The sequence below is a fragment of the Sardina pilchardus genome, chromosome 8 (assembly GCF_963854185.1).
Source record: "Sardina pilchardus chromosome 8, fSarPil1.1, whole genome shotgun sequence".
Lineage (NCBI taxonomy): Eukaryota > Metazoa > Chordata > Actinopteri > Clupeiformes > Clupeidae > Sardina > Sardina pilchardus.
Window position 1 is genome coordinate 7,910,049 of NC_085001.1, and position 13,692 is coordinate 7,923,740.

The 13,692-nt window shown below is 43.8% G+C and overlaps 1 protein-coding gene across 3 annotated transcripts; it reads left to right on the forward strand.

The window, feature by feature from the left end:
- The first annotated feature begins 147 nt into the window (after positions 1-147).
- entpd4 (ectonucleoside triphosphate diphosphohydrolase 4) lies at positions 148-10,569 on the forward strand. Of its 3 annotated transcripts, XM_062542569.1 has the most exons (14): positions 148-272; positions 1,457-1,583; positions 1,776-1,973; positions 2,095-2,300; positions 2,481-2,631; positions 3,188-3,291; positions 3,401-3,460; positions 3,546-3,700; positions 4,431-4,597; positions 5,445-5,769; positions 6,444-6,529; positions 6,622-6,783; positions 7,298-7,560; positions 9,836-10,569. In XM_062542569.1, the coding sequence occupies exons 2-13, from the start codon at positions 1,576-1,578 to the stop codon at positions 7,536-7,538; spliced, it is 1,863 nt and encodes a 620-aa protein (XP_062398553.1). In that variant the 5' UTR covers positions 148-272; positions 1,457-1,575; the 3' UTR covers positions 7,539-7,560; positions 9,836-10,569. The 3 variants fall into 3 exon arrangements, with proteins under 3 accessions (XP_062398553.1, XP_062398552.1, XP_062398554.1); XM_062542568.1 differs by lacking the exon at positions 9,836-10,569 and having other exon boundaries at positions 7,298-9,428; XM_062542570.1 differs by lacking the exon at positions 9,836-10,569 and having other exon boundaries at positions 3,546-3,676; positions 7,298-9,428.
- The last annotated feature ends 3,123 nt before the right edge of the window (positions 10,570-13,692 follow it).

A 13,692-nucleotide genomic window follows, 5' to 3' on the forward strand; every position in this document is an offset into this window, starting at 1 on the left:
ATTGTCTCGACTTTGTAATGTGCATATAGATACATCAGATATTATATTATTGGTGTCATACTTATTAGTACATGGTGTAATTTGTATACGGAAAAAAAGGCTTGTTAATCTTTCGTCAAGAAACTTCGAGCTGTAGCGCATGCGCAATTTGCCAATCACATCGGAATGAGATTTTCTTGGCCCATGGCGACACTCCTCTCGGCTTTGAGATGATTCTTACCTGGATCTAATGTTGAAACAATTACTGGATGCACAGATAAGGACATGTTTGGGTATGTAGAACATATATTTGACCAGGGTGGCTATATGACAACATGATAAATATGGAATTACAGCCATCACGCTAACGTGAGCTAATGTGGTAGCATAGATAGCTAACCGTTAGCACTAGCTACGTTACATTTAAACGCTAGCATGCCGCCGGGCTAAACTTTCTCGTGAACCTACAAATTGGGTTATAACGGTAGCTAGCTGCGTGTTTTGGTTTGGGTAGGTTGCTGAATTTCTCTTATAAGACCAAGTGGTGACGTACACATACTCTGTCTGGTTATCTTGTTTAGTTTAAGCATTCAATGTATCAGTTACAATATGTCCATGGATAACAACCTATCTTTAACAGGTTGCTATGCTAATTATGTGACACTGGAGCTCTGTCCCAGTAATTCAAACGAGCTAGCAGCTAACGTTTAACCGGTCTATGGTTTAACCATAGCCTGTCTTGCTGGCAGCTAACCGGCTGGTTAGAATGTAGCAGCACTGGAGGACATGGCTATCTAGACGCACGACAGACACAGGTTATGTAACTTCAGGTTTAAAGCCAGATAGGATGCTGTTCTGACGTTGACGGTAACGTTAAAAGACCGGGGCCTTCGTGTCGCGTTGGACAGTTATTGAAATAGGATACTAAAGCAGATGCATTACGGCAGGTAGATTGCTCTGAGAAGTTACTTCCGTTAACGTTGTGTGTTGACGCAGTTATACCAGAGACACAAATACACTGCTCTCTTGGAAAAGTGATCTAACTTACATTAGTGGCTAGTTTGTAACTTACACTGGATGATTAGATGTTACATTGTAACGATAGGTAACCAAGTTAGGTTGGATAACACATTTCAGGTGTGCATCTTTCGGCTCATGTTCAGCAGTGACGTGTAAGATGTTTGGCAGTTAGCTTCTCACCATATGTTACAACAGGTAATGCTAACCACCACCTACGCAATTTATATTTTACAAGCAGTGGCATCTTTGCCACGTCACGAGTCCACGATCGATGTTGTGTCGCGAATGATTGCATTATCCTCTCCATCATATGTATCCCATCAAGATGAATTTGTAGATGATGTCTTTGTTCGTTTTCTAAATTGGTATATTCTCAAGCTAGTTGCCTATAAAACCTTTACATCAGGACAAATGTATTGTTGAAGTCTGAGTTTGTTATTCCTCTGTCTCATTACAGGTTAGTAATGACGTGCTCCAGAAGTTTCCATGTGCCCCAGCAGGGTTACCGGTAATGTTACTGGAGTCAAATGTCAACACATCGGTTACATTGAATTGATTTGACCAGCTCTCAACAGGATGGGAAAGTAAGTTTCCATTTCAGTGAAAGCAGATGCTGTTTGCTAATGAAGGCATTTTGTCTCACGACATCTTCTCAAGTGCATCTGTTGTATAAAGTGAAATGTAGAGCCCGTTATAATGATGAACTGCCCATTTAATCTTCTCCTCTCCTCTCCTCTCCTCTCCTCTCCTCTTCTTCCCTGCTCTGATCTCCACAGGCTCAGCATATCCTGCCTTTTCCCTGCCTCCTGGCACTTCAGCATATCACCAGTGGTTCTCCCCCGGCTCCTCCTTCCTTCATTCAGACAGCTGATCTTCCTGAGCTTGTTGGCTGGGCTTCTGGGTCTCCTTTACCTGCTGCTGGTCACAGGGAAGGGCCAGTACAGCTGGGTGAGGGAGGATTCCCACATTCACAGGTGAAGGTCTTACATTGGTTGCCACGTCACTTCAGTCTCCGTAAACTTGACAGATTTATGTGGTGTTTGATGATGTCCTGCTTATTCACCTGCTTGTGTGGCACCCCTTGTAACCCTGTAGACATTTGGCCAGAGTGACGGATTTAGAGGTCACAGACACCAGCAACCCAAACCTTAACTACGGGCTGGTGATTGACTGTGGAAGCAGCGGTTCACGGGTGTTTGTCTATTGCTGGCCGCGGCACAACGGCAACCCACACGACCTGCTAGACATCCGTCAGATGAGAGACCAGCATAGGAAGCCTGTGGTCATGAAGATTAAACCAGGTGAGCTATTCTCACTGCGACTTGTAATAATTTAGTTGTAAGCCGTGGTGCATCATTGGTGTTGAATTTTAACATGTTCCTCTGAGGAGAACACTCAGGGTTTTATTGATTGTTTCTAACATCTTTTTTTTTCATTCTGTGACCTGCTGTTGTAACCCTCTGATGTTTGCGCACTGACAGGTATCTCTGAACTTGCTACCACACCAGAGAAGGCCAGTGACTACATTTATCCTTTACTCAGCTTTGCGGCACAACACATCCCAAAGTTTAAGCATCAGGAGACGCCTCTGTACATCCTCTGCACCGCGGGAATGAGAGTGCTGCCTGAGAGGTACTCACCGCATGAGAGACAATAATTGCAAAATGTTTTCATCAAGTGTTCCATTAGAAAGCATATCCATTTGCATGCAAGACCACAAAATGCACTAGTCCACAGAGAAGGCTCAGTCAAAGAGAAGCCAGAGAATACTTATCTCGTCACATGATGTGTGACCTGGAGTTGAGCTAAACAATGTTCGTATGGCATCAGATTATCCAGAAATGAATAGATGTTTTCCCACAAGCCTGAGCAAACAGTAGCATTAACTCTACTGCTACCATTACTTCCTTTGATGGGCTTGCTGTATTTTGTGAATTGGAGCCTTGCCAGTAATGTTATCCTCTCTACACGGAAGAGTACAGATGCCACATACTTTGATGAATATCTGTAGAATCCTCTCACCTACTCTTCTGACTTGGTAGGCAGGTTGCTCTCTGTGAAATGTGGCATTTTAAAAAGGGACTCTAAGCTTTTGGTGAGGCAAATATGGAGTGGTTTCAGTGTTAGGAAGTTTGTGAAGAATGACTTTGTTGATGCCTAAAGTTGTGAATGGTGTTTCCATGTTCAGTCAGCAGGAGGCGATCTTGGAGGATCTGCGGACGGACATCCCTGTGCATTTTAACTTCCTGTTCTCAGACTCCCATGTCGAGGTCATCTCTGGGAAACAGGAGGGTGAGTCTGCTCTCTACTAGCACTTTATATTAGACTGCGATCCAGACCCAGTGCAATGACATCTTTAAACACACATTTAAATTTGCCTTTATTTTTTCTATTTGTCCAGGTGTGTATGCATGGATTGGGATTAACTTTGTTCTTGGAAGATTCAATCATGGAGATCATGGTGAGTGCCTGGTTTCCTTAGCTTATGACAGTTTGTCGCCGACAGTGGCATTTCTTTTATATTAAAGCCGTTGTTCCCTCATTAGATGGTGAGGCAGTGGTGGAGGTGCAGGTCCCAGGGGGTGACCAGCAGGAGGCGATGGTGCGCAAGCGGACGGCAGGCGTGCTGGACATGGGCGGCGTCTCCACGCAGATCGCATTCGAAGTGCCCAAAAGTGTAAGCTTTGCTTCTCCACAACAGGTTACTATCCCTAAACAGTTTCCCTTTTTTACAAGTTTGTTGACCTCTGTTGCTCATTCGATTTCTTCCCCACATTTGACTCACCACTGGCCCACGGTCTGTACGGTGAACATCCCTGTCTGTTTAATGGAGTTGAAGCTCTTCCTTCTGCAGAGATAAGATGCATGGATTCAGAATAGGATGGGGCATACGCGTTTAGAGCACTAACCAAACAGCAATGGTGGGTTCACTCAGACTTTGGAGATCTGTTATCCGGCAGTTTTGGGGTGTCAATAAGCTCTGGGGATAGTTTTGCTCAGCTAAATAAGATGGGCTATAATGATGGATGGCAGATCTTCAGGTTTGGGTGTCCCTCTGCTGACAAGCATAACATTTGTAGATCAGGGTTTCTTCACAAATATGCAAACAGTATTTAGGTGAATTTAAGCAGAGATAATTACAATCAAACTCTGAAAACTGATTCCTTCTCAGTGAGTGATTTCTGTGTTTAAAGGCTTTTGGGGTGACTGGTGATAATGCTATGCAGCTTCTTGGGTTTAACAAACAAGCTGAAACCTAGATTGGGTGTTGGTGTGGCTCTGAAGTACCGCTGGCTGGTTTTAACCTTTTCAAATAGAAAAAAACAACAATCACTAACTTCTCTGTCCTTAGAGTGGTCTTTTATAGTAATAAAATTATTATACTTCTCAAAAATGGACGGCCTGGCTTATCGCAGACTGTGCTTCCGCAGGAGGAGATGGCAAAGAACCTGCTGGCAGAGTTTAACCTGGGCTGCGATGCCCACCGCACAGAGCACGTCTACCGTGTCTATGTGTCCACTTTCCTGGGCTACGGCGGCAACGCGGCCCGCCAGAGATACGAGGAGAGCATGGTCAGCAAGACCGCTGTCCAGAACAAGTAAGACCCGCCTACTTTCAGCAGAAGAGTCGTAACGAAAACAAGGTGTAGTCTGATGAACCCACAGGATTCTCTCTGCTTTATGTTGCTTATTTACTCTGTGGATTCAGATGAGCTTATTATTATTATTATTATAATGTTTGCTGGTAAAGATAATCACCTGTTCTTCTGATCTCAACAAAAACTTCCTAAGTGTGGATTATGCAGATACAGATCAGGGGTTTGTCACTGGTTGTCAGTGAGGGCATTGCTGCTGGTCCCTGACCATGCCTTTGTAATCTCTTTGTAGTCTCAATGTAGTAATCACAATGGGTGCCTCTCATGCAGCGTTTATACGTCCTCCCTCGCTCCTCGATGCCTCGATCCTCACTGATCTACATAAAGAATGATGGGGGGGGGAAACAATGGGATAGTCTATCCAGTGTTAGTTATAGATCAGTGGGAACGCCCCTCGAGGATCGAGCATCGAGGATCGAGGAGGCATGTTGAGAGGCACCCTATGTTGTAGTCAGAGTTGACTAGGGAAGCAAAATGAGCTTCCCTTGTCAGAATGGTGGTCCTTGGTTTCAGTGTTAGGAAGTTTGTGATGAACAGTGGTGTTGGTCCTTGCCTGGAGTTGTGAATGGTGTTTCCATGTTCAGTCAGCAGGAGGCGATCTTGGAGGATCTGCGGACGGACATCCCTGTGCATTTTAACTTCCTGTTGTAGTCAGTGGTAGTCCTCATGTTGCTTCCCTTGACAGAATGATGGTCCTTGGGTGAACTGAGACGCCATGTTGGAGTATACGTACTTAAAGCAGTTCATGCTCAGCGCAGCGGTGTGTTTCTGTGTGTTTCTCTGGACTCAGGCGTCTGGACCAGCATGTGGGGGAGTCTGTAGACACTCCAGTCCTGGACCCGTGTCTTCCCAACGACCTGCAGGACGAAGTGGGTCCCACAGGGCAGAGGATCCACATCCGCGGCACGGGCGACTTCGACTCGTGCCGTCTGCTCCTGCAGCCGTTCCTCAACCGCACCAACGAGACGCACACCTCCCTCAATGGCATCTACCAGCCGGCCATCGACTTCCGGAACAGCCAGTTCTACGGCTTCTCCGAGTTCTACTACTGTACCGAGGACGTGCTGCGCATGGGCGGTGACTACAACTCCACAAAGTACACCAACGCTGCAAAGGTAGGAATCTGCAGGAAGTGTAGGCACAGCATTTGTCTGCTGGTTATAGTGTCTTAATTACTACAAATATACAGTCAACTCCAAAAGTATTGGAACACATGCTTAAAGTTTAATATAAAATCATCTTTTGGAAATTGATCTTAATGCCTTAAATGAAGAAATGAGGAAATATTCAACCTTTAATGACATCAATTTTCTTTGTGAATGAATAATGTATTGTAAATGAATTAATGTTTTCCTTAAAATATAGGGGGTCATAAGTATTGGAACGCCCATGTTAAATTCCCATAAAGGCCAGTTATGTCATGGATCCAGGACACTATGCACCCTGATAAAATCCCCTTGGCCTATGCTTTATGTCAGTTATTAGCTGTTAGCTAATTAGCTGGTTTGAATTGCATTGAGGCCAACAGCTAACAGCTATAACTGACACTTTATATTAAACTTTAAGCATGTGTTCCAATACTTTTGGAGTTGACTGTATATCTAATAACAGGTTTTACTTTTGTGCTCTTGTGGGTGTCAAATACATCAATTAAAAATGGCAATCTCGTCTTCTTGAAAGTTCGCCACTATGTATTCTGAATCTTTCTCTGTGTAGTTTCTGTGTCAGTAATCTAAAAACCCCTCCTAATAACCTAATCATTTTTTTTCCCTTTGTTTCCTTCCTGTAGAACTACTGTGCCACCCAGTGGAGAACGTTGAAGGAGCGCTTTGACCGCGGTCTCTACGCCTCCCATGCTGACTTGCACAGGCTTAAGTAAGTCTCAGAGGTAGCCTCTGCCGCTGATAACAACGGCAGCTTTTCTGTTTGGTTCAGTGTGTTCTGTAATGTCATATCTCCCTTCGCAGGTACCAGTGTTTCAAATCCGCGTGGATGCATGAAGTTTTCCACACTGGCTTTGCCTTCCCCCCGAATTACGACAACCTGAAGACCGCGCTGCTGGTCTATGACAAAGAGGTGCAGTGGACACTGGGAGCCATCCTCTACAGGACACGTTTCCTGCCTCTAAGGTGACAGAGACTTAAAAGCAACACCTTAGGCAGTGATTTGCCAATTTCTGTCATGAATTTAAAATTAGCAAATAGTTTTTGTGTCATCATCAAATTTATTTTCAATGTGTAGTAGGATCATGTGATGGTGTGAAAGTAAAGACCTGTAGTTAGCCAATGCCTTGATCCATAGGCTCTTAACAATACTTGAAACTGTGGTCATTTTCTCGTCTAATCTTCTAGTCCAGTCAAGTCAGACAGTAAGGGCCTCTCATGTAAAGTTTATACGTCCTCCCTCGCTCCTCGGGCCTCGATCCTCACTGATCTACATAAAGAAAGATGGGGCGGCAACAACGATAGTCTATCCCTTTGTCTATCTTTCTTTATGTAGATCAGTGAGGATCGAGGACCGAGGAGCGAGGGAGGACGTATAAACTTTACATGAGAGGCACCCAGTGACATTGCCTACCTAAGAGATGCAGTTCTGAAATTCGTTTTTTTTTCTTCTCTCTTTTTTTGTGTGTGTGCTCTGTAGGGACATCCAGCAGGAGAGCCTGAAGGGGACGCACTCCCACTGGCGGCCCAGCTTCCCGTACGTCAACACGCACTACCTGTTCCTGGCCTGCTTCTTCGTGGTGCTGCTCTCCATCCTGCTCTACCTGCTGCGGCTGAGGCGCATCCACCGCCGCGCCGTCTCGCTCCACCGCGGAGCCTCCTCCTCTATGCAGTGGTTGGAAGAAGGCTTGGACTCCCCTGACGTCCTCGTCACGCTATAGGCTGGAGGTCTGCCTGTCTTAGGTTTGGCACCCGCCCCCACCCCCCCACCCCCACTCCTGACATCACCCTGGCAGGGCCCTTATTGGCCAGTACACATGAAGGTCGCCTTTTTAGACTGCTGAAAAGATGGCAATAATCACGCTGACTTCACATAAGACTTGACGAGACTGTTCGGAGTTCGGACTGAGAGCTCGGCCTCAGGTGAAGTTTCTGTGCTGCTGCGGCGCCCAACACAAAAAAAAAAAATGACTGTTAACTTCACCGAGCTGCGATTTGAGAGGACATTTTGAGTGCTATGAGCCGTTTCAGTCTAGCTTTGAAATTATCATGTGTTTCAGTGTTAATTTATTTTTGATATCTTTGTTTTTGTTGGTTTTTTTTTCCCTCTAAGTTTTATTATCCTTTTTTTTTTTTTTTTTAAATGACCATTAGCAATGTGAACAGTTTTGTACGTGCACACTCTGCGGCCCGGCGAGATTTGTTTCCACACTCCTTGAAGTTCCTTCGTGATTTAGATGGAGCTGGACCTTCATGCCATCCGGCCTCTGTCTGTTTTGACCGTGCCAAAAAAGAAGGGCACCCTTCCTCTCCCCACTCCTCATGGACACCCACTCATCCAAGTTGATTAAATCACACACACATGCACGACTTGACGATATTGTTTCCAGTGGCACATTCCTTAGTCAGATAGGCAACTTTATCATGTACCGAGTTGCCCTCTTCGTGTCGGGTGAGACCTGACTCCGAAGCCTTTGTAAGCATGGCTTCTACCATAAGAAGACAGAAATTGATTTTGCTACTGGGCAGTCCTGTTGAAAGACATACTGGTGTCACTCTCAACTTAACAGAATGTTAAATAGTTTTGTGGTACCCCTCAATAGATGGTACTTCCTTGAAAAATGCCTCTGATTTTACTGTTGGTAAATATTTCTGACTCTAGGGTTATGGGATATCTGCGCATCAAAATGATACCAGTGTTTCTGTATACGATAGAGGCTAAAAATCCAGTGCAGAATAGTTCAGAGTATAGATCCCAAGGCATAGACCAATGACTGGTGTGTGTGTGTGTGTGTGTGTATGTGTGTGTGTGTGTATGTAAGGGAAGAATGATTTATTGGACCTTTTTGTTTTGATTTCATGTAGTAAACTATGGGGGCTATGACTCATAGAGCAGGCATATGATTTGTACTTCCATATCCATTGTCTGGCTTCTAGTGTTTCAGCGATGTTATGATTAGTGCATTCTGATTTCAATAGACCACAAATTTAGGGACCACATTGCATCCCAGTTATACATCTTGGAAAAACTGCTTGTGTCAAAACCCATCAGATAACGGCGATATTAGCACTGCATCCTGTAGTGTATTCCCTGACACTGCCATGGCATGTAGTGTTGTATAGATTTCAATAGGCTGTGCATCCATGATTCATAATACCCCTTGTACTTTTCTCTTGGGTTTCCTAAAATGGTTTAAAGATATCTGCAGCAGCTCAATAGGTACACTATATTTGAATAACGAAATCGTGCAATATTTTTTTTCCACAATGTCTTATCACGTGTCGAGGTGTGACCCAGATGGAGTCCTGGCACCGGTCCTGTATTTTTGAGGAGTCCAGTCTGCTGAAAATGATCCACATGTCTTTGAGTCTGTGTGGATCTGTCACTCTGAATCCTGTGTATGTGTCCGTGTGTGTAAATGCTTGTGTGCGTGCGAGTGTGTGTTTTTATTCATTTGAGGCTTCTTTTTCTGAAGCCGTGTTCACTGCTGTATGAAAAAATGATTGTGAAAGCACAGACGGCATATTTATAAATTATGTTCAGGAAAGAAATCTGTTTGCACGGAAAAGTTCAACAATCTTGTCTGATATTAAAAACAAACATTGAAGTCCTCAATGAGTCTATATAGCCTTTCCTCAGGCTTACTGATGGCGAATGAATGGATTGAGGGCCCTTATTTGAAAGTTGTGCAAAGTTTTAAGTATTAACCCATGCTAATTTAATAACCAAGTAAAGTCAATTAGCTAATTTAACGTAATCAGCAAGACCTGAAGCGCAAACATTGATGACTCCGCTCCATGCTCCCATATGCCACATGACTGATCTTGTGCAAGCGGGTTAAATTTGCTTTCTAGACGTTACTCGACATTTAAATTAGGGCCATGAATTTGTTGTTTCCCCTATAGCCAAAAAACAAAACCAGTAGTCCCATTTTTTTAATTTTACAGTCAGATCCATGTTGAAACAAATCCTATGTGGTGAATGAACTGTTGTGTGTGTTCTGGCCTAACATTACAGGAGTATTGCAGGAGCGAGCTGAATGGTTTTCCCAGTGATCTGTGATGAATGGGCAGATCAGCTTGCCTCTCCCCTGCCCTGGAGTGGGAAATGGCTGACTAGATGGCGAGGTGGTCGTCCTGCGGTGAGGTGAGGGTTGAGTAAACAAGCTAATGCATCTTTACGACAGCGGTAGCCGGGTCTTACAGGTCCCCTGTGGCCTTGGGAAGAGGGGCAGAGAACACCGGCGGCCGCATCAATCAGGCCTGCCAAGCCGCAGACAGGCGCTTAACGCTCAGGTCACCTGGTCAGGTCAACAACCTAGTGAGTGTCTCCGAGCTCGACTCCCAGGCCCATCATCACACAGACTGCGTTTTCCTAGCCGCCGTGTCTCACTAGACACTGGGTGGCTCGCTGTCCCAGCGCCCCACTGGAGGGTTTAGTTTTCAGGCTACTGCCCCGGCCACAATGGGGTCAGGTTTCACCACTCAACCAGGCTGAGGTGCCAAAGAATCACTACTGGAAATGCTCTACGCATGCAGCTTCAGCACAGGGGAGAGATTGGCAGCCCCCATCCTCTTACCCAATGTGTTGGGTGTTTGTTTATTTTCAGTAAAACCCTCTAAGCTTTTTAAAGCCAGATATTGGCAGGTTTTCTGTCAGTCAGGTGAGGATAGGGGAGGTTGTTTTGGACGTTACAAAACCTTAAGAACAAGAACATTGTTTTCGGTCAAGCTCATATTGTCCTTCCACTGTACCGACAATAAAAAAAATAAAAATGTTTCACTGCCGTCTGTCATGCCCAGTCCATTTATCCAAGTGTAACTCTCAACAGGGATTTGCCCTCAATTATATATTGAGTAACAACCTATTCATCTCATTAAAGCTAGTCTGTGTTTCTAATCCAATACACCTTTTCAGTGACTTGTTCCCATGTGGTCTACCAGTGGTCCATTCTGTGGGTGTACAGAAAAAGCACTGGTTGTTCATACACAGTCCTGCTTTTGTAAGATGGGAAACGAAGTGGCTTGAACCAAGTGGTGCACTGTTTCAGCCTATCAACACATTGCGTCAGGAGCATGATAGGGAGGGGTGTCATTTGATTGGCTGTTGCACTGAAATATCAACCTTTTCCCAGAATCGAGAACTCTTTAACATCTATTGTCCTCATCTCTTAAGACATTTGGAAATGTTAAAGGGACTGTAGCCGTGTTGCTTGGTCTGGAAACTCCTCTATTACTCATCGCAGACAAAATATCTACATTGTGAAATAAATTCCAGGATTTCATTCAGGAAGTACAGATACACGTGCATAGACACAATATAGAAATCAACCTCAAGCAATCTGTACAGCAGCACCACTTCCTCAATGTAAACAATCCAAACAGAATTAGACACACAGCAAGCGAGCAGCCATTCTGCATTCTGTAGTGTTAAATGCAGCATGCCCTCCCTTCAAGCAGCACAGTGTAGGCTGTGTTACAATCAGTGATTGGTTTCCAGTATCATTCTTTGGGTTTTCTTCTTCACACACTGCTCTTAAGGATGGTGCCCTCTCTGGGCTTGCTTCCATGTCTTTCAGCACTGAGGCACCGTGATTGTCTCTCCGTAGTGTCCTGGGTGGTTGTGCCTCTCATCTTTCAGCTGCGTCATTGTGAACCCACTGAGGTCTCGTTGCCGTGGAGGCACTTTCTTCTCTACCAGGGGACATGTCTCAGACGGTGGCACTAAACAATGAGTTAGTTCAGTTTTACAAATCCAATCAATAGACTTCAATGAATAAGAAATGTTTCACGGCTATGCATCACTATCCCTGAGTATGAAATGTTTCACTGCTTGACATCATTATCCCTGTGTGTACAAATAGAGGGATGATAATGTACAGCACTTACAATCGTAAGTTAAAACTTGTGTACATCTCTACTTGCTTATTATGATTGAATGCATTTGACTTTTAGGACTGCTCACAGGGAACATCAGTTGTGACCAAGAGACAGACCGTAAAGGTTCAAGGGGCCAGAATTGTCATACAAACATTGGCCAGGTATATCCACATATTGATTCCAGCCTCAATTACCTGAGCCAAGCTGTAATTGCTAGATCACTTTATGCACCCAAAGATTATCACTAGTACAGTTTAACGTTGCACATAACTCCTCTCTAAAGGTACATACTGTACACATGCAACTACACTGGGGAAAGATTGATTATATTTATCAAGAAAGCATGTTTGGGCTATACTTTCACCTGACTGTGTTATTGTCATTTGATAACTTAATGGATAGCAGCCAAAGATCTTTTATGCACACACTCACACTTATTATGTGTGCCATTTACTGCCAGGTATTTTGAGTTGATGTATGTTGTTTTTATGTTAAGGATGTGACCGGTGTGCAGGCCAAGTGGTCTTCAAGTGTAATGATCACTTTCTCTGCTGCTCTGCTGAAGGAGGGAGGGAAGCCCTGCTGTTAGTGCAGCGCCAGATCCAATGTGTAAACACACATCTGTCCCTCAGCTGACATAACAAGTACGCTCACACTGATAGAGTCCTTGTCTCAAAACCCAACACACTTTACAGTAACAGGACACACCTCACCCCATACCATACCATCTACAGTTGGTGATTTTATGGTAGCCATCATGCACCACTGTGCTCATCTCACATTAGCTATCTGTGAAGGTGATAAGACAGTGCCATTGGTCAACTTTAAAGTTATAGGGGCAATTTAATACATTGTCTTATTTGAGAGGACATTGATCTGGGACAGGTCACAGGGGTTTTGGAAAGATATTGACTGTGTTTCTTCTTTTCTTTTTTCATCTAATGCATTGGAGTTACTATATCTGACAAATGCGTTTTCAGTGTATGTGCATTGTTCTGTTGATTGTTCAAGGTGCATGTACAAAAACCAGAGGCAAACAATCTTTAGTAACACTGAGCAACAACTTTATGTGGTATGCCCTCAAAGTTATGTTGTCACATGTGGTTTTCATTGTTTCATAACCCAACTGGTTATACTGTAGGTTGAGGGATGTGAAACGTTCCTGGAAAAAAAGAAAGAAACTGTGCAAGATCAAGCATCAGGTATTAACAGAAAACATTACTGAAGCAAATCTGCCGCTGACTTCTCATTGAAATTAAACTTGAATTGACTTGCACTTAGAACACACTCTCATTCATCTATAGCCTACTCACACAAACAGGGACAACTTTTAGGCCATGGTTTTCTCTGTCATGTGACATTTCAAATGACACAACTTGTGCGATTGTTCAAAAACTTGCGATTGAAAAAGTATAATCAACCGATTTATATAATTGTATCACTAGTAATTGCACCTGAGCTATTTGAAGTAACCCATATTGCGCCTTGTAGTGAAATGTGGCCTGCAATAAGATCCAGGAAATGTATTGATGCCATCTCATGAATTATTTAGAAGTCATTTTGGAGAAGTGTGCACATCCATTTTATTAGTATTATCACAGGCCTATGCACCCTTGTCTGAATTCTTTTTTTACATTTTGAAGAGGCTCACCTAGAAAACAATATTTTATAGAAATCTTCGGAAAATAAGCAGACAACTAGGAAGACAAGGGTATAGTTTAACCTTTACATTCACAATTCCCCCTCAAGACTTTGACAAATGGAATGTATAGGCCTAGGTTATATCAAAAGGTGTCTTTACATTCTGCCTGCTTCCACCGTAGGCTAAATCATATGATCAACTCCCATGACTCAGCAAAGCACGACAACGAGTAGGGTGCACTGGATGACTGAATGAATGAGTAATAGGCTGTTTGTTGACGGTAAAGGTATCAAATGTAAGCTAACCTTAAAAAGTTTTAACCAGGAATAGGCTATCAACATAAGCTACTTAAC